The sequence below is a fragment of the Symphalangus syndactylus genome, chromosome X (genome assembly GCF_028878055.3).
Source record: "Symphalangus syndactylus isolate Jambi chromosome X, NHGRI_mSymSyn1-v2.1_pri, whole genome shotgun sequence".
Lineage (NCBI taxonomy): Eukaryota > Metazoa > Chordata > Mammalia > Primates > Hylobatidae > Symphalangus > Symphalangus syndactylus.
Window position 1 is genome coordinate 137,444,394 of NC_072447.2, and position 24,668 is coordinate 137,469,061.

Consider the following 24,668-nt stretch of genomic DNA (forward strand, 5'->3'; position numbering starts at 1 on the left):
AATACATATATATATATATATATATATAGTAAGTTGTAACAAAGTTGTGAATTCATACCTAAAGTATCTCAAGTGATGCAAGTTTTATGAATTTTTGTTTATGCCTTTTGGGAAGAGTTGTATTGACAATTTTTTTATGCTTAAACCATAAATCTTTCAAAAAAACAAAACCTAGGATGCAATAAAACAAACAAAACAACTTCTTGACATAAATATGGTATGTAAATCTGTTTTGATTGGAAATCAATTTGTTATATTGACAGAATTCCTATTTTAGAATACATCTCTGCTGATCTGTATGTATTCTTAGACTGCATATCTGGAATGAACTCTGGGCAGAATTCACATTGGCTTCATTTGAAATAAACAAGACTTTTCAAATTCTTAGTCCATCTGCAGAACCTGTAGCCAGGCACTGAACCATTTTGATAGATGCAGTAGTCATTATAAGTGTATATTTCAAGGAGTTCTGGCTGGGTCCTAGTTTATGCATGTGGCAGAAGCAGTGAGTAACTGGGAGGAAGTTGGTGAGTAAGCTTCAAGGAAGAAGTCGTTTTTAGTACTCTGGATCTTCCTGATTTTAAAGCACTACAAAATGGTGCATTTTCATTCTTGTCAAGTGATAACAGATATATTCTGATGAGCCTGAAATGAATACATATTGTATCATTTTTATAATATCTAGCAAGGTTTGTATTTTCCCAAAACTTGAACTAAATTTCAGTTCATAAAATTTATAAAATACTTGTTGTAAAATATTTTTGGAATGTTCACATAGGTGACACACAAATGTCCCATTTTCATTCTTTCTATAGTAAATATGTTCTGATATGATGTGAAGGTTTAGCAGATGCATCAGCATTTAATCCTAGAGGATCTGGCATAATCTTTTCCCCCAAGAATAGAAATTTTTTCTGCTTATGAAAGTAGTACATGTTTGTTTAAAAACAAATCAATATTGACTTCTGCCCGCTGTATAGCACTATGCCTCCACCTGGCCATGACTAGGGGCATGTCCTGGTCCACCTACCTGAAAATGTTTGCAGCCAGCCTCCAGGCCATGTGCACAGGGGCTGAAGTTGTCCCACAGGTATTACGGGCCAACCTGACAATACATGAAGTTCCACCAAAGTCTGAAGACTCAGAACTGAGCTTTGGGGACTGAAAGACAACACAAATCTCAAATTTCTCAGCACCGGAAACCTCAAAATATAACTGCATTCCATAAATAAGATTTTAAGTCTTAAATATGTATTTTTAAATGTATTAAAAGTCAAGCTGCTTGTACTTAAGCACCTAATACAACGCTTAGGTTGTAAAAGGAGATGCTCAATAGGTACTAACTGATATATTGAGATTTAATTACGGTTTGACCAATATTTCTTGGAAACTGCCAAAGCTTATATCATCAGTTTCTTGAATGTGATTTGAAAGGTAATTTAGTATTGAATAGCATGTGAGCTAGAGTATTTCATTCTTTCTGGTTTATTTCTTCAAATAGACTTTGAATATAATGGTGAATGGGTATTACAAATTAACTAATAAAAATGACATTGAAAATGAAAAAAAAAAAAAACAAATATTAAAGTGTAGAAAGTGACCAGGCATGGTGGCTCACACTTGTAATCCAAGCACCTTGGGAGGCTGAGGCAGGAGGATCACTTGATCCCAGGAGTTCAAGACCAGCCTAGGCAACATAGTGAGACTTCGTCTCTAAAAAAAAAAAAAAAAAAGAGAAAAAAAAATTTTTTATTTAAAAGTGTAGAAAGTGTCAAGACCCCACTTCTTACCATTATTTGGTATATTTCTCTATACCCACCCACCCTTCCTCCTTACTCCCTCCCTCCCTTCCAAATCTTTTTATCTTTTTGTATTCTGATTTTTTGTTTGTATATTTTGCTTTAATTTAATGTATCCTTTAAAAATTTCCCATACGTTTTATATGTATATATAAAAACATATGCTGCCAAAGATAATTTACAAGAAAGACCATTGAATTTTTTTAAAAAGTGATATATATTCATTGAAAAAAATTTAGAATATATAGCAAAGCAATAAAGAACTAAATAAAATTGCTGTAACTCTTCTTTCAAAGATAATTGCTTTTATGGTTTTGTTGTATTTTTTTCTGTATATAGGTACATATATAGTATTTATAAAGCTGTACTCATAGTACATTTTTACATCACAGGTACCATATCAGTGTTATTAAATATTTTGTATGCCAGGGGCTAGACATACCAAGACAACCAATATGTGGTTCTGCTTAAATAATATTAGAGTATCTTTTATGATGACACTTCATGAGTTGACTGTAATAATCTTAGACTTCTAAGAGTTTGGGTTTTCAAAAGATCACTTAGCTTTTTTGGGTGATTTTTTCCCCCCTACTGTGAGATGAGAGAGGCTGTTTGGATTTGGGATTGGGGTAAGGGGGACAGCAGTTTTTCTTTTCTTTTTCTTTTTTACTTTGAGGTGGGGTTTTGCTGTGTCACCCAGGCTGGAGTGCAGTGGTGTGATCTTGGCTCACTGCAATCTCCACCTCCGGGGCTCAGGTGATCCTCCTGCTTCAGCCTCCCCAGTAACTGGGACTATAGGCGCGTGCCACATGCCTGGCTAATTTTTGTATTTTTAGTAGAGATGGAGTTTCACCATGTTGGCCAGGCTGGTCTCTAACTCTTGACCTCAGATGATACGCCCACCTGGGCCTCCCAAAATACTGGGATTACAGGCATGAGCCGCTGCATCAGCCAGCAGTTTTTCTTGTGGTTTTTTTTGTTTGTTTTGTTTTGTTTTTGAGATAGGGTCTTACTCTGTTGTCCATGCTGGAGTGCTGTGGTATGATCGTAGCTCACTGCAGCCTCAAACTTCTGGGCTCAAGTGATTCCTTCTGCCTCAGCCTTCCAAGTAGCTGGGACCACAGGTATGCACCAGCATACCTGGCAAATTTTTAAAAAGTTTTTTGTAGGGACGGGGTCTTGCTACATTCCCCATGTCGGTCTTGAACTCCTGGCCTCAAGCAACTCTCCTGTCTCAGCCTCCCAAAGCACTGGGATTACAAGTGTGAGCCACCACACCATGCCAGTTTTTCCTGTTCAGTGTGATATTTTATCTTGTTAGACCACAGTGTGTTAAAATTTGTTTTACTGAATTTTCAAACATACTCAAAAGTGGAGAGAATAGTATAATGAATACCCGTATGTTCATCACTTGTGTTTAGAATATTATTAAATATTAAGATTTTGCTGCATTTGTCTTAGCTCTTTAAAATTTTTCTTTTTTTCTTTGTGACCTAAAGGAAATTCCGTATCATATCACTTTACTTCTACATTCTTGACTAAGATGACTAAGACATATAGTTATATATATATTTTTTTGTTTGATTGTTTGTTCGTTTTTTTTTTGAGATGAAATCTCGCTCTTGTCCCCTAGGCTGGAGTGCAATGGCGCCATCTCAGCTCACTGCGACCTCTGCCTCCCGGGTACAAGCGATTCTCCTGCCTCAGCCTCCCAAGTAGCTGGGATTACAGGCTCCTGCCACCATGCCTGGCTAATTTTTGTATTTTTAGTAGAGACGGGGGTGTTTCACCATGTTGGCAAGGCTGGTCTCGAACTCCTGACCTCAGGTGATCCACCCACCTCAGCCTCCCAAAGTGCTGGGATTACAGGCGTGAGCCACTGCGCCCAGCCTGTTTTTTTGTTTGTTTGTTTTGTTGTTTTTTTTTTTTTTTTGAGACAGAGTCTTGCTCTGTTTCCCAGGCTGGAGTGAAGTTGCACATTCTTGGCTCACTGCAACCTTCACCTCCCAGGTTCAAGTGATTCTTGTGCCTCAGCCTCCCAAGTAGCTGGGACTACAGGCATGTATCACCATACCCGGCTAATTTTTTTTGTATTTTTAGTAGAGATGGGTTTTTGCCGTGTTGCCCAGGCTAGTCTCGAACTCCTGAGCTCAGGCAGTCTGCCTGCCCCAGCCTCCCAAAGTGCTGGGATTACAGGTGTGAACCAACCCACCTGGCCTGTTGTTTTCTTATATAATTCATTATCATACCTACAAAGTTAACAGTTACTAATATCATGTTATACCTAAATTTCTCTGATAGACTAAGGTTATTTTTTAACATCTAAATCCAATCAAATGTTTGTATCCTGTAATGCTCTCATTGAAACAGCTAAATTTCTTTTTCAGATTAGTGATGATGAACCAGGTTATGACCTTGATTTATTTTGCATACCTAATCATTATGCTGAGGATTTGGAAAGGGTGTTTATTCCTCATGGACTAATTATGGACAGGTAAGTAAGATCTTAAAATGAGGTTTTTTACTTTTTCTTGTGTTAATTTCAAATGTCAGCAGCTGTTCTGAGTACTTGCTATTTGAACATAAACTAGGCCAACTTATTAAATAATTGATGCTTTCTAAAATCTTCTTTATTAAAAATAAAAGAGGAGGGCCTTACTAATTACTTAGTATCAGTTGTGGTATAGTGGGACTCTGTAGGGACCAGAACAAAGTAAACATTGAAGGGAGATGGAAGAAGGAACTCTAGCCAGAGTCTTGCATTTCTCAGTCCTAAACAGGGTAATGGGCTGGGGCTGAATCACATGAAGGCAAGGTCAGATTTTTATTATTATGCACATCTAGCTTGAAAATTTTCCATTAAGTCAATTACAGTGAAAAACCTTACCTGGTATTGAATGCTTGCCTTGTATGTCTGGCTATTCTGTGTTTTTATTTTAAAATTATAATATCAAAATATTTGTGTTATAAAATATTCTAAATATGGAGGCCATAAACAAGAAGACTAAAGTTCTCTCAGCCTTCTGTACACATTTCTTCCCAAGCACTGGCTATGCATGTATACTATATGCAAATGTGCATATATGCATTTATATTTTAACATATGAGTATAGTTTTAAATGTTATTGGACACTTTTAATATTAGTGCATCTAAAGCTATCTAACGTATTTTAAAGGTTGCATAGCGTTCTATCTATGGAGATACCATAACTGATTTAACCAGTCCACTATTGATAGACATTATTTTGTTCTTACAGACTGTACTAGAAGAAACATTCTTTTACATGTTTGGTACTTGTTCAGCTTTATTCAAGTGGAATTTCTGGGTCAAGGGGAAAGAGTTTATTGAATATTTTGGTATTGCCAAATTATCCTCTAAGAAGTTGAAGCATTTTATACTCCTGATGTTATATGAGAGTGCCTTTCTCTTCACAATTTGTCTCTCTTTTTTTTTTTTTTTTGAGACAAGGTCTCTGTTGCCCAGGCTGGGGTGCAGTGCAGCAGAATGATCACAGTTCACTGCAGTCTCAACCTCCTGGGTTCAAGCGATCCTTCCACCTCGGCCTCCTGAGTAGCTGGGACTATAGGTGTGTGCCACCACTCCCAGCTAATATTTTTATTTTGTAGAAACAGGGTTCGCCATGTTACCCAGCCTCCCAAAGTGCTGGGATTACAGGCATGAGCCACTGGCCCAGTTTCTACAGTCTCTTTTAATATTGTATATTATCCAAGAAATTTCATTTAATCAGAACCTGCCAGTCTAATAGGTGAAGATGGTGTCTTGCTTTTATTTGCATTTAAAAAAAATTATGTTAGTGGTATGCTTGGTTTTTTTGAAGGTATCAAATTTTTTACCTTACGAAACATGGGGGCAAAGGATGTGTTACATGGAAGATTTAAAAAAAAATTTTAATGCATTTTTTTTGAGACAAGGTCTTGCTGTATTGTCCAGGCTGGAGTGCAGTGGCACAATCACAGTTCACTCCAGCCTCAACATCCTGCACTAAAGTGATTTTCCCACCTCACCTCTCAAGTAGCTGGGACTACAAGTACATGCTACCATGCCTGGCTAATTTTTTTTTTTTTTTTTGCAGGGATGGGGTCTCACTATATTGCCCAGGCTGGTGTGGAAGTTTAATGACTAAGAGGTGTTTGTTATAAAGTTTAATGTATGAAACTTTCTGTTAAATTCCTGATTTTATTTCTGTAGGACTGAACGTCTTGCTCGAGATGTGATGAAGGAGATGGGAGGCCATCACATTGTAGCCCTCTGTGTGCTCAAAGGGGGCTATAAATTCTTTGCTGACCTGCTGGATTACATCAAAGCACTGAATAGAAATAGTGATAGATCCATTCCTATGACTGTAGATTTTATCAGACTGAAGAGCTATTGTGTGAGTATATTTAATATATGATTCTTTTTAGTGGCAACAGTAGGTTTTCTTATATTTTCTTCAAATCTCTGCAAACCATACTTGCGTTCATTTCACTTGGTTAAGGTGAGATTTTTCTAACATATTCACTAGTACTTTACATCAAAGCCAATACTGTCTTTTTTAAAACTAGTCACTTTGGAGGATATATACTTATTTTACAGGTGTGTGTGGTTTTTTAAATAAACTCCTTTTAGGAATTGCTGTTGGGACTTGGGATACTTTTTTCACTATACATACTCACTGGTGACAGATACCCTCTCTTGAGCTACATCAGTTTGGGGGGAGTCAAAAGTCCTTTGGAGCTAGGTTTGACAAATAAGGTGGGTTAACACTGGTTTCCTAGAAAGCACATGGAGAGCTAGAGCATTGGCGAATTGAAGAAACCACTTTTTTTTTTTAACACACTTAAGAAAGGGGAGTGCAGGTATACTCAAGAGAGTAAGTCGTACCAGAAACCACTTTTGATCCACAGTCACTCTGCCTGTGTCACACAATTGAAATGCATCACAACATTGACACTGTGGATGAAACAAAATCAGTGTGATTTTTACAAGTGAATTTCATTCATAATTTGATTGTGCAAACGTTTGATTTTTATTACTTCAGACTGTTATTTCTGATTTTATGTTGGGTTGGTATTTCCTGTGAGTTACTGTTTTCCTTTAAAACAGGAATTTTTCATACTCTTCAAAGATTAGAACAGATGTCCAGTTTTTGCTGTTTCATGAATGAGTCCTGTCCGTCTTTATAGAAACTCGCCTTATATTCACATTTTTATTGAGAATAAGACCACTTATCTACATTTAACTTTCAACCTCATCCTCTCCATTAATCATCTATTTGACCCAAATTTTTGACCTTTTCCATGTTTACATCAATCCTGTAGGTGATTGGGCAGCCATTTAAGTATTATTATAGACATTTTCCCTATCCCATTAAAACCCTTTATGCCCATACATCATAACATTACTTCCTACCCATAAGCTCCTTTTAACTTGTTAAAGTCTTGCTTGAATTAAAGACTTGTTTAAACACAAAATTTAGACTTTTACTCAACAAAAGTGATTGATTGATTGATTGATGGTTTATACTAGGACTTCATTCTAGTCAGCATAGCTTCTGCCAGTATAACTGGCCAGCCTTTAATACATTGCTGCTTAGAGTCAAAGCATGTACTTAGAGTTGGTATGATTTATCTTTTTGGTCTTCTATAGCCTCCTTCCCCATCTCCATCAGTCTTAATCAGTCTTGTTACGTTATGACTAATCTTTGGGGATTTGTGCAGAATGTTATTTTAGATAAGCAAAAACGAGCAAAATAATTAGGAGAGTTTAATATTTTCTTTTAAAAAGCATTTTATGTTATAAGAGCAATTTTGAGTGGTAGAAATGCTTGACATTTTATTTCCATTTTCTGCTTTTAGTTTTTTTCCTATTTGTTTTAGATCTTCGAGGATTATTAAGCTGAACTCCTCAACTGATAAAAAGCATGACATCTTAAACATAAGCAAAGCATATTTTTAGGTTAATTTTCACATAGAAAACAATTTATGTGAAATTCTATGTAGATATACTATTTTTTTTGGTATTTATTGACATGTTTATTTTAGTTTAGTTTAGTTTTTTGAGACGGAGTCTCGCTCTGTTGCCCAGGCTGGAGTGCAGTGGTGCGATCGTAGCTCACTGCAACCTCCATCTCCCGGGTTCAAGCAATTCTTCTGTCTCAGCCTCCCAAGTAGCTGGGACTACAGGTGCCTGCCACTATGCCTGGCTAATTTTTGTATTTTTAGTAGAGATGGGGTTTCACCTTGTTGGTCAGGCTGGTCTCGAACCCCTGACCTCAGGTGATCCACCCACCTCAGCCTCCCAAAGTGCTGGGATTATAGGCATGAACCACCGTGCCCGGCCAACATTGTTAATTTTTTTAAAAAGGCTTTACTGGGGTATATTTTATATAACATAATAATCACATGTTTTAACTATACAATTCCAAGCTTTTTAGTATATTTATAGGGCTATGCAAGGAAGAGATACTGTTAAACAGGAGAAATTGAGAAAGCTCTTCTGATAATATCTCTTGATTTGATGATGGCTCATGCCTGTAATTTCAGTGCTTTGGAAGGTCAAGACAGCAGAATCACTTGAGGCCAGGGGTTCGAGACCAGCCTGGGCAACACGGCAATACCCTATCTCTGCAAATAATAAAGATGAAAATATCTGTTGATTTGAAGTAAAGTTTTTTTTTAAAGACAAGGTCTTATTCTGTCACCCAGGCTGGAATGCAGTAGCAAGATCACAGCTCACTGTGGCCTTGACCTTCTGGGCTCAAGTGTTTCTCCCACTTTGGCCTCCTGAGTAGCTGGGACTACAGGTGTGCACCACCATGGCTGGCTAATTTTTTTTTATGTTTGTAGAGATTGGGTCTTACTGTGTTGCCCAGGCTGATCCCGAACTCCTGGGCTCAAGCAGTCTTCCCGCCTCAGCCTCTAAAAGTGCTGGGATTACAAGCTTGAGTCACCATGCCCAGCCGGAAGTAACATTTCTACCCTGTTTAATAATTCAGCAGCTTGTCATGTAAGATATTCATATATGCATATAAAACATTAGGCAGCTTAATTTGGTAAAACTGTAAAATGGAAATTTTAAATTGCTTGCAGCATCAATAACATTGATGTCAGTATGATTTTTACATGCTGATCTTGACCAATTTGAAACAGGGAGTTAAAATCTGGCAGATCCATACTAATCCTAAAGAAATATTCTATGAACTACTAAATGTTTCCAGAATATATAAAGAAGCATTATGATGTCAACACACCCATCTATTTTTTTTTTTGGAAATAAAAACTCCATTTTTCTTATTAAAGGAAAACATGCTTATTAGAAAACATACGGTTGGGTGCAGTGGCACACATGTAATTCCAGTGCTTTGGGAGATCGAGGTGGGAGAATCACTTGAGGCCAGGAGTTTGAGACCAGCCTAGACAACATAATGAGACCCCATCTGTACACAAAAAGAATTAGTTGTGCATGGTGGCATGCACCTGTAGTCCCAGCTACTTGGGAGGCAGAGGCAGGAGCATCCCTTGAGCCCAGGAATTTGAGACTGCAGGAGTTCGAGACTGAGTGGAATGCAGTGGAACTGCATTCTAGCCTGAGTGACAGAGGGAGACCCTGTCTTAAAAAAATAAGAAAGAAAACACAACTGCAGAAAATTATAAAGGACTTAAGTCATTCCAAATATCACTGCCACTTTTTATTTAGAATATTCTAAAGAATTCTCTCTCTGTGTACACACACACATATGCGTACTCTTAATCCAAGTAGCTTGGTAGGATTTTATTTACCTAGTGCCTAGATGGGAGATTACTTGGGGATTCCAAATACCTATTTCATTAAATTAAAGATGTCGCTGATTTTAAGACTTAATACTATTTTTCATACTGCCAAGAAAGAAAACACTACCAGTTGTAAATGTAAATTGCCATCAATTGTAATATATGAATTTTAGAGCTATTATTAATAAAATGTGAATGTGCATCTTAGAGCAATGAAATATAGTACTATATATTTGATGACCTTTTCTGCCCTGTGATATTCAGAAAGTGAAAGTTAAATATGGGCTGAGCATGGTGGCTCACACCTGTAATCCCAGTACTTTGGGAAGTCAAGACGGGAGGATGGCTGGAACCCAGGAGTTCAAGACCAGCCTAGGCAATGTAGCGAGACGCTGGCTCAAAATATTAAAAATAAGTAAATAAATAAATAAAAAGAAGGTTAAGTATGTAAATGTATTTCCTTTGCTATGAATTTATTTCAATTTTATAGTTTTTTTTTTTTTTTTGAGACGAAGTCTCACTCTTGTCCCCCAGGCTGGAGGGCGATGGCGTGATCTCAGCTCACTGCAACCTCTGCCTCCCAGGTTCAAGCTATTCTCCTGCCTTGGCCCCACAAATAGCTGGGATTACAGGCGCCTGCTACCATGCCCAGCTAATTTTTGTAATTTTAGTTGAGACGGAGTTTCACCATGTTGGCCAGGCTGGTCTAGAACTCTTGACCTCTGGTGATCCACCCACCTCGGACTCCCAAAATGCTGGGATTACAGGCGTGAGCCACCGTGCCTGGCCAGTGGTTTTTTTGTGTTTTGTTTTGTTTTGTTTTGTTTTGTTTTGTTTTTTTGAGACAGGATCTTGCTCTGTCACCCAGGCTGGAGTGCAGTGGTGCCATCTTGGTTCACTGCAACCTCTGCGTGGGCTCAAGTAATCCTCCCACCTCACTCTCCAGAGTAGCGGGGACCACAGGTGTGTGCCACCACACCTGACTAATTTTTGCATTTTTTTTGTAGAAACAGGGTTTTGCCATGTTGCCCAGGTTGGTCTCAAACTCCTGGGCTCAAACAATCCAACTGCCTTGGCTTCCCTAAGTGAAATTACAGGCATGGGCCACTGTACCCAGTTTAGTGATTTTTTTATTTTTATTTTTATTTTTATTTTTATTTTTATTTTTATTTTTTTACCAAAAAACAACGAAGCCTCAGGAGGAAAAGTTGATACACAAGTAAATTTTATTGGAAATGTTTTTGTGTGGACCTTAAGCAGAGGGAAAATTAGTCTGCGTTATGGTGTATCCAGACTAAATGACTGATATTAAAATGAAATTATCCTTAGGATTTGCAATCTTAGAGAAAACTTTTTGATTTTTATTTTTTTGAGTTACAAATTATCTTCATTTACATTTGAGAACAGTGAGTTGGCCGGGCGCGGTGGCTCAAGCCTGTAATCTCAGCACTTTGGGAGGCTGAGGCGGGCGAATCACGAGGTCAGGAGATCGAGAACATCCTGGCTAACACGGTGAAACCCCATCTCTACTAAAAATACAAAAAATTAGCCGGGCGTGGTGGCGGGCGCCTGTAGTCCCAGCTACTCGGGAGGCTGAGGCAGGAGAATGGCGTGAACCCGGGAGGCGGAGCTTGCAGTGAGCCGAGATCACGCCACTGCACTCCAGCCTAGGGGACAGAGCAAGACTCCGTCTCAAAAAAAAAAAAAAAAAAAAAAAGAGAACAGTGAGTCACAGAGGGATTAAGTAACTTACTCAAGATCATACAAGTCTTTGATTTGAACCCAATCTTTTAGCTCTGCAGAACTCAGAGTCACTCTTATTTGGAAAAACTTTTTAACTGATGTGGATCCTCTAATATGGGCTTCCTATTATTCATTCTCTATTAGTCAGAAGTTTTGCAAGCAGACAGAATTCATTTTGCCAATTACGGGATTTTCCTTCAGTTACAGTCAAGGTTCATAAAACTATAACTCTTTATCTTTAATTAGAAATGTTTGTTTTTTTTTGAGACAAGGTCTTGCTCTGTTACCCAGACTGGAATGCAGTGGCACAGTGGCTCATTGCAGCTTTGAATTCCTGGGCTCAAGGGATCCTCTGCCTCAGCCTCCCAAGTATCTGAGACTACAAGTGCATGCCATCACCCATGGCTAATTTTTTTTTAAAAAATCTTTAGAAATAGGGTCTTGCTGTGTTGCCCAGGCTGGTCTCAAACTCCTGGTCTCAAGCAGTCCTTCTGCCTTGGTCTCCCAAAGTGCTGAGATTACAGGTGTCAGCCGTTGCACCTGGCCAAAACGATAACTTAAAATACACACACACACACACACACACAAACACACATATGTGTTTGTGTGTGTGTGTGTCTCAAAAGGTATCAAAAGAGAATAGCCATACTTTAGTCTTGATCTTGATAGTGACTTAATTAGGCTATCTGTTTAACATCAAAGATGCAAATTAATACTTTCTTTGAGTATATTAAAAATGCAGAAAATATTGGAGTAGTTTTTTATTTTAAATAAATTGTATTCTGTATATTTAAGGTATAGAACATGATGTTATGGGATACATATAGATGGTTAAAAGATTACTGCAGTGAAGCAAATTAACGTATCCCTCAACTCACATAGTTACCCATTTTTTTTTTTGTTTTGGTGGCAAGAGGAGCTTAAAATCCCATTTAGTGTGAATCCCAAATACAGCACAATTTTATTACCTATATACCTCATGTTGTACATCATATTTCTAGACTTGTTCATCCTAAATATCTGCTACTTTGTATCCTCTGAGCTACATCTCCCCATTTTCTCACTTGCCCCCCAAGTAGTTTCTTAAAGTGTCTCATATAAGAGGGCAGTAGCTTTCAGCTTAAACTTTTTCTCTGTATGTAGTCGATTTCTTTGAGGTATACTTTTCTCTCCAGAATAGTTAGATGTAGGTATAACACTTTGATGTTGACACTAGTTTACCTAGAACTTATCTTCTGTAAATCTGTCTCTATTTCCATCTCTGTCTCCATCTTTGTCTCTATCTATCTATCTATCTATCTATCTATCTATCTATCATCATCTATCTAAAGCAAATTCATGCCCTTCTCCTATTTATTGAATCGAGACCATAGACAGGGGTGAGAGAAAGAATTTGGCAGGAATGGGGCTGTGTATTGTCTGTGGCGTAAGGAAACTTTATAGAACTAGGTTCAAAAGTATACTTTCTAGTTCTTTCCCATGGCTTTTCACTTTGATGTAGTCCTTATCAGGCAACTGAGGTTTTATATAAGTCCCCTGATTCTTAGAACATGAGGGTGTAGTATTCAAGTTTGGTCCCTTGAAACCACAAATTTTGTGAAAAAAAGTTAAGAAAATTGAATAATTTCCTCAGCAAATACATATTGATCATCTGTTATACAGCCATGAGAAGTGGTTCTGTTGCACACGTTTATTTTATCAGATCCTAATCCCAAACCAGGCATAAAATGGAAACCATGAAGATAAGATGAAATAACTTCTGAATGTTTGAATGTTTGAAAATAGTGTACTTAGAAATACCAGGTGGTTTTTGTTTGTTTTTTGTTTTTTTTCTTTTTTCGAGACAGGGTCTCACTCTGTCACCCAGGCTGGAGTGTAGTGGTGCAATCTCATCTCATTACAGTCTTGACCTCCCAGGCTCGGGTTATCTCCCACCTCAGCCTCCCAAGTAGCTGGGACTACAGGCACATACCACCACGCCCAGCTAATTTTTTGTATTTTTTGTAGAGACAGGGTTTCACCCTGTTGCCCAGGCTGGTCTAGAACTCCTGGGCTTAAGCGATCCTCCCACCTCAGCCTCCCAAAGCGCTAGGATTACAGGCATGAGCCACCATGCCTGGCTGAAAATACCAGGTTTTTAAATATCAGCACTTACTCTTCAATCTTTTCTATTACTATGTTGTGCTAAATGCTATTTTTTATTTAATTAGAGCAATGCTGTTCAATAGAACTTTCTTTGAGGATGGAAATCTTTTATATTTCTGCTATATGCTACAGAGCCACTAGTGACATGTGGCTTTTGAGCACTTGACACATCTTGTGCAACACAGGAACTGAATTTTTAAGTAATTTATATTGCCACATGTGGCTACTGTATGGGACAGTGTAGTACTAGATGATCTGTAAGGGCCGTGCTTCATCAGTGTCATTTTTTAACTGACAAAAACCTTTAGTTTTTTTTTTTTAGTAATGTGTTTATTTAAAAGAATTCATAAAATATAAGTAAACAAATTAACTTATTACCTGAGCATATATCCTTTCATACTTATTTTTTCTGCATACATATTTTGGAAAATGGAATATCTGCCTTTTTTTAATCTGAGATACAGTCTACCTCTAAAAATATATGATTCTAACATTCTCACTTTTTTGGCATTTGATCAGGGTATAGAAAAACAGTTAAAGGACAGAGGATGGTTGAGAGATTATGGTATGAAGAGAAAATGTGATTGAGTGTTGTAGACTTGGGGCCTGCTTGAATGTTGAGAGAATGACTGCTTTCCAATAAAAAAAAAATTCCATTCTAGGATCCTAAAAGAAAGGTCTGAAGTTCACTGCAAAAAGCAAGCTACATAGTACTAAGCCACTAAGGGGACATGGAGCCCTTAGTAATTCCTACCTTAGTAATATTCTCATTATGCCCTCTTGGGAACCCAGCCTTGTTGATTAGCCTCTCTGCTTTCTCTCCTTATAGTTCAACCTCCCTGTTTGTTCCAAGCAGTTCTTTTCCTGCCCATTTATTATGCATTTCTATACAGCTTTCCTCCTCTTTTTCTATACCATGCCGCAGTTCTTATTGCTACCTAGAGGTTTTCAAAATTCCTAGGGGCGGACAAGTAGGCATAAACAAAGTTCTTCCCTATTATCCTTCCTATTTTTTCACCTAGACTGAAGAGGTAGACAAAACAGAAATAAAGACATTAAGGGTATGTGTTTGTAGTCCCAAAGAGCTTCTCTGACAATTTTATGTAGTTGACAGTGATGCTCTGAATTCAGGACAGATTGGACTCCTTGGCTGAGAGGAGTGAGGAGACAGGACGATAGAGGAGAGGGTAGAGCAACTCTGGAGGAAGCTTTCCCCTCACCTTTGCCAGTCCTGTTATCCTAGACTTAACCATATTTAAAGATGAGGGAGGCACTCAGTAAAGGGATCTAGTGGGAAGCTTGTTCCAGACAGCCAAGGGGGGAGGTTCGCGCAGTTCCTTTGACTACCCAGGTGGGGTAATTGATCTGTGTATGCCATTCGTGTACAATGTAGGCACTTATACCTGTATTCCAATGTAGTGAACTATACCATTACTCTTAAATTAATATTCTTTATTAGCTTCCGTGGTGGCTATAGGCCAGGCAAGAGAGTTAAGAAAAAATAAATAGCCAGGTATGGTGACTCAAGCCTGTAATCTCAGCACTTTAGGAGGCCGAGGCAGGAGGATCGCTTGAGTCCAGGAGTTCAAGACCAGCCTGAGCAAAATAGTGAGATCCTGTCTCTATTTTTTAAAAAAGCCTTGGGGCAAACAGGAGTATGGAGGTTTGGATGCTAATAGAACAGCAGTGTCTTACTGCTTGGAGTTCTCTTGTTTCTTGTCCTATCGCCATAGCCTTTGGATCACAGCAATTTTTCCATGACTCCATACTTTTCAGTTCTTGAATATTTTTCGCTTTATTCCTCTTGTCTCTGTAAAGAGATCAACTGGAGTCGGACTGTAATACCAAGTATCTCCAGAAGATGTCACTATTTAACAGGCTTTACAGTATAAATAATTTGATGTCACTGTCATCTGAAGCTTGTTGTCTTTTCTTTCTTTCTTCTTTCTTTTTTTTTTTTCCCCCATCAATTCTGTATGTTTGAAATGCTGGGTTTTAAGTTAGTTAGAATAAGGGATATCTGTAATTTCCCTAAAATGAGAAGTAATACGCAAAGGTTGATTTCAGAAGTCATATGCTCACCTTGCAACACCAAACAATACTGGCCCATTTGTGTTTTTCGAAAGTAATACTCCATAATAAATGGATGTATATATAGAAGCATAACAAAAATAGAAGCACATAAAAGTGAAAAGTCTCATAAACCCCATTGTCACTACTCATGTAATTGCTGTTGCAAATTTGTTTAAATGTTGAATAAAAATGGTGTCATAGGCAACACAGTGTTCCACTACTTGGTGTTTTTAATAGCATTATTCTGTCTCAGTGTGCATTGGATTACCAGGTGCTTTTTAATAGTTGCATGGTATTACATTGTGTAGATGAACTTGATTAATTTAAATGGTTCCCTGTTAATGGACATGTTGGTTCGTTTTTGTGAACAACTGATAACAGTGAACATTTATTTTTTAAATAATAAAAAGAGAGACAAGGTCTTGCTGTGTTTCTCAGGCTGGCCTTGAACTCCTGGGGTCAAGCGATCGTCTCGCCTCTGCCTCCCAAAGTGCTGGGATTACAGGCATGAAGCCACCACACCCGGCCCAGTGAACACTCTTGAATGTATCTTTTTATACTTGTCAGTGTTTTTGTAGCGTTGATTCCCAGAAGTGGGATTACTGGGTGAAGTAACATGCATGTTTGCAATTTTAACAGATATTGCTATGTCATTTTCAAAAGAGGCTATGCCAATTAATACTCTCACCAACAAGAGTGCTTATTTCGCCTCAGCATATTATCAGGCTTAAGTTTTGCCAGTATGGGTGGGTGAACAGTAGAATCACATTGTTTTAGTGTTTGTTTTTCAGATATAATTTTACACCTTATAGCCTTCTCTTCTATAAATTGTCTATTTGTGTTCATTCTCCATTTTCCTATGGGTTCTTATTGTTGGAGCCCAATATATAAAAGGGGGTATTTGTTACAGAACCTCTTCAGTTTTGGTTCATGTCATGCCTGGGTTTTTACCCTTTCTACGGATGTTAAAAAAATTATCTATTTTCTTCCAGTCCACTTATGGCTTTATTTTTTACATTTAGATTTTAATCCGTCTGGAATTTATTTTTGTGTATGCTGTGAGGTAGGGACCATACTTTTATTTTTTCCGAAATGGGTTACTAGTTGGCCAAACATCATTTATTGAATAATTCATCTTTTCCCTACTGACTCAAAATACCATCTTTATTGTATACTAAATCCTCATATAGTTCTGGGTCTGTTTCTGGGCTCTACTTTGTTCATTTACTGTGCTGGTACTGCACCGTTGTAATTGCTGTGGCTTTGTGGTATGGTATGGCTTGCTCTCTGCTAGGGCAAGTCAGAGCTCTTTTGTTCACCTGCTTTTTCACCCAAATTTTCTGTCCTGAATCCAGCACAGCCAAATTATGGTCATTGTCACCACCAACTACAGTGGATGTTGAGCGTTTCCCATTGAATCTCCTGTAAGGGTTTTATTGGATTCTGTGATAGCAGTAAAATGGGAGCCTAAGAGGTATTCCTTAAAGGACTACTAATCAGACCTGGTTTCCCAGACGGTGCTGAAGATGACTGGACCTGGGCTAGACTTTTGAGGGACATATCCTTGGGGTTGGGTGTGATATAGACCAGCCCTTACAATTTGCTTGACTCATGGGAATCATACAGGGCCAGAACCAGACACCTGTCATGCTAATAACTTCCCTCACAATTCAGAAATCACTGTGATTGAAGATGGGTGGCTGTTATAGCCCACTTAAAACTGGATGTAACCTATTTTTTAGGACTCTTAAAAACATCAAATCAGTAATGGCCAATTAGGACTTTTTAATTTTTACTAATCTCTACTTGAAAGTTTTCTAGTCATTCATTTCAGGAAACCTAATTCTTATAATTCATATCATTTAGAATATCATAATGCTGTGGACATTAGATAGCTAACTTCTCAAATCTTCTAGTTCTCATTTAATTTGAAGTTTGTGTGTGTACATAAGGATACACATATACATATGTGTGTGTCTATATATATATATATATATATATAGTTTGTTTTTTTTTTTTTAACTAGAATGACCAGTCAACAGGGGACATAAAAGTAATTGGTGGAGATGATCTCTCAACTTTAACTGGAAAGGTATGTATCTTGAAAGGGAAGAAAAAAAAGCACTTCATACCAAGAGTCAATTAGTAACAGTGTGCTTTCAATCAATCACTAAGAGATAGTTTACATAGTATAACTAAATGGGTTATTTAACCCTTGGAAGCAGTCTAGGTTAATTATCATTCCCTAGGTCATGTAGTAAAAAGACAGTAGAATCCAACATTAACCTTAAATGTCCATATTGTCAAGTACTGCTCTCTGCCTCTGTGGGACTCTAATTTGGGATCCTTCAAAAAACATTGATGGGGGAAAAGATAGCCTTTAAAAAAAAAAAAAACTATGTGAGTCTATGTGAGGTAGACTCACATAGTTTCCTAAGAGATAGCAAAGCAGTATCATGTAGTGGCTGAAAGTGTGAGTTCCGGAGCCTGACAACTGATTCAAAGCCTGGCTTAGTACTTCCTAACTCTGTGACCTTGGGCAAGTTACTTAACCTCTCTGTGTCCCATATGTGATTAGGGTGAGGTTGATAATAGCAGCCATAGAGTTAAGAGGATTAAATGCTATAATGCAAGTAGAGCTCTTACAACAGTTTCTGGTAAATAAACACACTCAATAAATTCAGACATACTATTATTTTAAGAAATCTCAAAGAGTTTTCTTAGTACCTTAAAATTCTCCTAGTGTGGACCACTGGTTTTGGTATATTGTGCTTCCGTGTAGGTTAATATCAAGATGTTTTTAGATTTCCCTTTTGATTTCTTTGTTGACCCACTGGTTGTTCAGGAGCATGCTGTTTACCTGAAAATAATGGAGATATTAAGGTATTTGAATATTTATCTTCTAGTACATTGAAAAACTTTTTGAGAGTAACTAATAATAAATGATGGAATGCTACTGCTTTTTTTTGAAGCTGCCAGTTATTGTTTACTTACACTATGCCAAATATAAAGGCATTAATCTCATAAAAGTTTCACAACAATGCTGTGAGGGAGACGATATCCCCATTTTACAGATCAGGAAATTAAGACTTAGTAAGGTTGAAAGACTTGCCCGAAGTCACAGAACCAGTAAGTGGTAGAGCTTGAATTTGAATACAGACCTGACTCTAAAGCTCTTTTCTTTCTTTAGATTTTAGTGTTCATTGCTTACTTGAATGAGTATCTATAAGAAAACTTTAACATGTAAAACTTGTGTGAAATTCTCTTGTCCCATATCAGGGTCATGTCAAACTAATGTCCTCCTCAGCATCTTTGGAAAACTTCAGAGGAGAAATTAGCTTTGCCCCTCCTGTTCATTTCATATACCACTGCTAGACCTGTCCTTCCCTTTCAGCATGATTTGTCCATATTTAGAAGCTGTTGAAGCCATTACTCGTCTAGTCAGTTTTTAGTGCTGGAATGGACCTAGCCTTTTAAGCCTTCTGAGATTTAGTTTGATCTCATCTTTCCCACCTAATGGCTCTGTTCTACTACATAGATTTGATCTGAAACAGTTCTCTGTTTCTAAAATAACTTTCTTTTCATGATAGTCACAGTAAAGTACATTTATTATGGAAAAATCAATAAGTATAAATTGAGTGAAAGTTATTTCTTGGTGGTAAGATTATGGGATTATTTGAACTTTGTTTCATTTTATTTTATTTTATTTTATTGTATTTTATTTATTTATTTATTTTTGTGATGGAGTCTCACTCTGCTGCCCAAGCTGGAGTGCAGTGGTACGATCTTGGCTCACTGCAACCTCCCCTTCCCAGTTCAAGTGATTCTCCTGCCTCAGACTCCCAAGTAGCTGGGATTACAGGCACACGCCACCATGCCTGGCTAATTTTTTTATCTTTAGTAGAGACAGGGTTTCACCATGTTGACCAGGCTGATCTCCAACTCCTGATCTCAGGCATCCACCTGCCTCAGCCTCCCAAAGTACTGGGATTACAGGCGTGAGCCACCCTGCCTGGCCTCATTTTGTCTTTTGGGGGCATTTTTGTGTGCAGATATATATGTATATAAATATTTTTCCCTCTTTTCCCTAGTTAGTATTTGAGCAGATGAACTTTGGACCCCGAATACCTGTATTCAAGTCTCTAATACTACTTCTTGGCTATTTTCATTTTATCAAATGGCCTCTTGCCCTCATTTTTCTCATTTATTAAGTAGAGATGTAACTACTTGATATAATTCAAAAACTCAATAATGGCATTCTTTTATTTTTTAGACTCTAGTGTCTTTACTCCTTGTACCATGCTGGGATTCATTTGAACAATTGCATGGCTTTTTTAGCGTATTATTAAATTTGCAATTTACTTAGAATTTACTGGGACCTTGTACAAATGGGAAAAAAACATAATTGTCTTACTCATTTGCTGTGTGCCTTTGGATTGACCCTATTTTTTGTATTCATTTTCTCCCCATATCCTGAGTTCCACTTTGAATAAAAAGTAATTTTTTCCTGCCTGTAAAATAGGCTACCAATAGGCTGCAGTTGTCTATAGTAGCTGCTTCACTGAGGAGAGCTCAGCATGAGAGAAATAGTATGAATTGCTTGCCACAAGTTATGGGCTAGCCTTACTTCATTCTGTACTTGGACCTGTTTAGGCTTCTAAGAGATCTTATCTCCAACAATAAACTGCTTTGAGACATGAAAAGGTGGAAGCTTTACTTGGTTGTAACTTTACTTTTAATACCTAGAACAGTGAGTCTTCAAGCTTGTATTTGCATGCCCAATTTATAAAAAGTTTTCTGAGCATTTACCCCTAATATATGCATTTTAAATTATATATGATTTATGGTAATAATATTATATATGTTACAAAATACATACAAAAATATAGATTAAACAAGGTGAGGTAAAAAATTTAAAAGTTCTAATCTTTCTTGCAAACCAGTGGATCTTTTGTGCCCTACTCTGGTAAACACTATCTTAGAAGAATATGTAGAACATTGAAATCTTAATGCTATAGTTATATGACAGAGTATGATGGGAGCTACAGATAAACAATACATCATGAATCTTCTTGTGGCAATGTTTATAACCATTATGTGAAATGCTGCCTCATTCTTATAACTAGCATAAGAACAGATAGGACTTTCTCGATTTTGAGGGGTAATTATTAGATGATATTTTCTCTTAAGGACTCTTCCAGCTATAAAATTCTTAAATGTAGAAAGCGAAGTGAGGGTTTATGGTGAGAAGAAGCATTGGTATCATGTTTTAGTGTAGTCCAAGAATATGGACACATCCAGAAAATGCAGATCAAGTTTAGCCTAATGAGAAAATATATTTTGAATTGGAGTCCATATGGTAAATTAAATTATGTGATTTTTGAGTTATTGTACAAATATAATTCTTAGAATGTTAGAGTCAGGAGACTATAAGAGACCAACTGCTTCAAGTTTCATTTAACACATGGGAAACTAAGGCCAGAGAAATTTCAAGACTTGCCCAAGATGAGACCTCTTGTTAAGTAATGAAAGTGTTTTAAAAACAGGTGGGTCAAATTCTGTTTTTAAAATTTCCATTATGATGAAAATTTCAGTATTACAGGCTTCCAAATCCCAGCAGATGGCCCACTGGTTTAAAGGAGAGTTTGATATAATAAAGCATCTAAAAACAAGAGTTTGGATAATTCCTTAGGGTTGTTATGATGTGATTTGACTTATAATTGGAAATACCGTTTTATTCATTGTGCTGATTTTCATTTCTCTTTTTCTTCTAGAATGTCTTGATTGTGGAAGTAAGTTCACATTTACTTTTAACACAACATTTATGACTTTTCTAATTTAGTATGCACTCATCCTAAAGGTAAGCCAGGGAAAGAAATTCCTCTGCATCAGTTTTAATGGTGGGCTTGTGTTCTAAAGGAGTGAGACTGGTTTTTTATAAAGACTACTTAGTAATTTGTTTTTACCAATAATGGAATGGTATACTTCCTACCTCTCTTTTTTTAGTTTGAAATATTTTCTTTCTAAACATAACTCTCTCTCTATTTATCTGTATAGAATATATACATATATATCTTTTTTTTTTTTTTTTTTTTTGAGACAGAGTCTCGCTCTGTCAGCCAGGCTGGAGTGCAGTGTCGCAATCTCGGCTCACTGCAAGCTCCGCCTCCCGGGTTCACGCCATTCTCCTGCCTCAGCCTCTCTGAGTAGCTGGGACTACAGGCACCCGCCACCACGCCCGGCTAATTTTTTGTATTTTTAGTAGAGACGGGGTTTCACCGTGGTCTCGATCTCCTGACCTCGTGATCCGCCCACCTCGGCCTCCCAAAGTGCTGGGATTACAAGCGTGAGCCACCACGCCCGGCCTACATATATATCTTATATTTCATGTGTGTGTGTGTATATATATATATATATATATATCTTAGATTTTGTCTTATGTAATATTTGGTACATGAAAAATAATATTTATAATTTATAGACTATTTTCCATTTGTTATTGTGTCCTAAAGTATTTTGTGTCTTAGCACGGAGAGGCTAAGCAGTTTCCTAGGGTTACCAGCTAGTAAGCTAAGGGAAACCTTTACTTCCTTTAGCTCAGTGGTTCTCAAAATGTGGTTCCCTAGACCAAAAGTATTAATATCAGACAAGAACCTACCGAATCAAAATATCTGTGATGAGGCCCAGCAACCTATGCTTTAACAAGTCTCCGAGTGATTCTGATGCATGCTAAGGTTTAGGAGCCCTTGTTTTTAATCATAAGTCACTTTCTCATTAAGGCCTTCCCTGGCCATCCTGTATAAAATCTCATGTTTTCACGCCATCAACTTCCTATTCCTCCTCAATACTTTTATTTTCCTGATCACTTATCACTGTCTAACAGCCTCTCTCTTTCTCTCTCTATATATATCTATATAGATCTATAAATGTACAGATATAGATTTATATCTATATAGATATATAGATGATATATATATATATATGCAGCATTGTGCAATCATTATTACGTTCAATTTTAAAACATTTTCATTGCCCCACGAACCCAATCCCCTTAGCCATCACTCCCCATTTCCCCTTCCCCCAGCACCTAGCAAACTGATCATCTACCTACTTGCTGTCTATAAGATTTGCCTATTCTGGAAATTTTGTATACATAGAATCATACAATATGTGGCCTTTTGTATCTGGCTTCTCTCACTTAGCTTAATGTTTTCAAGGTTCATTCATGTTGTGGAGTATATCTGCACTCATTTCCTTTTTATTGCCAAATTATATGGATAGACAGGTGTTCCTCAGCTGTGTCCTGATAAACCCATCTGAAGTTGAAAATATCATAAGTTGAAAATGGATTTACTACCTTGATAAATCTATCCTAAAGTCAAAAAAATCTCATGTTGAACCATCGTAAATTGGATACCATCTGAATTACGTTTTTGTTATCCATTCATTGGTTGACAGACGTTAGGTTGTTTCCACTGTTTGCTCCTTATTTCTTGTACCTGAAATGTCCTTATTCCCTCCCTTCTTATCCCATGTTTAAGTCATTTAAGACTCAGCTCAAACGTCACCTCCACAAAACCTTCCTTGATACCCCTTTTCTCCTCAATTCACTTGGACCTTTTGCATTTAATTTTAATTTTTATTTTTTTTAAGACAGAGTCTCACTCTGTCACCAGGCTGGAGTGCAGTGGTATTATCTCAGCTCACTGTAACCTCTGCCTCCCAGGTTCAAGCAATTCTCATGCCTCAGCCTCCCAAGTAGCTGGGACTACAGGTGTGCGCCACCATGCCTGGCTAATTTTGTGTGTGTGTGTGTGTGTGTGTGTGTGTATATGTGTGTGTGTGTGTATATATAAACACATATATATACATATATATGTATATATATATATATATATATACATATATATGTGTATATATATATATATATATATATATATATATATATATGTGTGTGTATATATATTTTTAAGTAGAGACGGGGTTTTGCCATGTTGGCCAGGCTGGTCTGGCCTCAAGCCATCCTCCCACCTCGGCCTCCCAAAGTGCTGGTATTATAGGCATGAGCTACTGCGCCTGGCCTGCATTTAATTTTAATTATAAAATATTTTGAACTCAGAAAAAAGGGTATGCTCAATACCTACGTACCCACCACAAAGTATTAACATTTTGCCATATTTGCTTCTGTTCTTTTTTTTTTAAGAAATTAAAGATCATAATACAGCTAAAGCCCGATTTCTTTCCCTTCATTCCCAGAAGTATGACAATTATCCTTAAAGTTGATATATATCATTCCCATGCATGTTTTTTATACTTCCCCTAGTACAAGTTAGCTGTATCCTCTGTTCAGGGGCTCATCAAGCTGAATCAAGGGACTCACGATCCTCTTCAAAGTTCCTTCAGGTTGTTGGCCGAATTTAGTTCCTTGTGATTGTAGGACTGAGGGCCCGTTTTCTCACTGGCTGCTGGCCAGGGGTTGCTCTCAGCTATTTAAAGGCTCATGCCCTAGCCCATGACAGTCTCACAACATGGCAGCTGACTTCTTCAAAACCAGCAGGAGAATCTTGCTCTAGTCTGCCACATAACCTAATCACAGGAGCGGCTATCCTGTTATTTTCACAGATCCTGGTCACAGTCAAGGGGAGGGAACCCTTCCGGGTGTGTACACCAGGAGGCGGGAATTTTTTTTCTTTTCCTTTTTTGTTAAAAAGTCTTCAAGTCTTTTATCCCTAAAGGAGGCAGGAATTTTGAGAGCCATCAGAATTCTGCCTACCACAGCCCAGATATCTGCATTTTTCACAAGTCTCCAGCCATGATGTTTCTGATGGGTCACACTGCTTTATTCCATTTTTAAAGAGTATTTTTATTGAAAAGCATTAGGGTTATGGTTTAAAAAATATTTTCCCAGGCCAGGCACGGTGGCTCACGCTTGTAATCCCAGCACTTTGGGAGGCCGAGGCGGGCGGATCACGAGGTCAGGAGATCGAGACCATAGTGAAACCCTGTCTCTACTATAAATACAAAAAATTAGCTGGGCGTGGTGATGGGCGCCTGTAGTCCCAGCTACTCGGAGAGGCTGAGGCAGGAGAATGGCGTGAACCCGGGAGGCGGAGCTTGCAGTGAGCCGAGATTGCA

General features: G+C 37.7%; 1 protein-coding gene across 5 annotated transcripts in view; it reads left to right on the plus strand.

Moving 5' to 3' along the window:
* The window catches only part of HPRT1 (hypoxanthine phosphoribosyltransferase 1), a 68,427-nt gene that overhangs the window by 9,191 nt on the left and 34,568 nt on the right, over positions 1–24,668 (plus strand). For all 5 annotated transcript variants that reach the window (XM_063635052.1, XM_063635051.1, XM_063635053.1 and 2 more), the window contains 4 exons: positions 4,187–4,293; positions 6,010–6,193; positions 17,560–17,625; positions 21,308–21,325. In XM_063635052.1, coding sequence (XP_063491122.1) covers positions 4,187–4,293; positions 6,010–6,193; positions 17,560–17,625; positions 21,308–21,325 — 375 coding nt within the window. The remainder of the gene's footprint in view (positions 1–4,186; positions 4,294–6,009; positions 6,194–17,559; positions 17,626–21,307; positions 21,326–24,668) is intronic.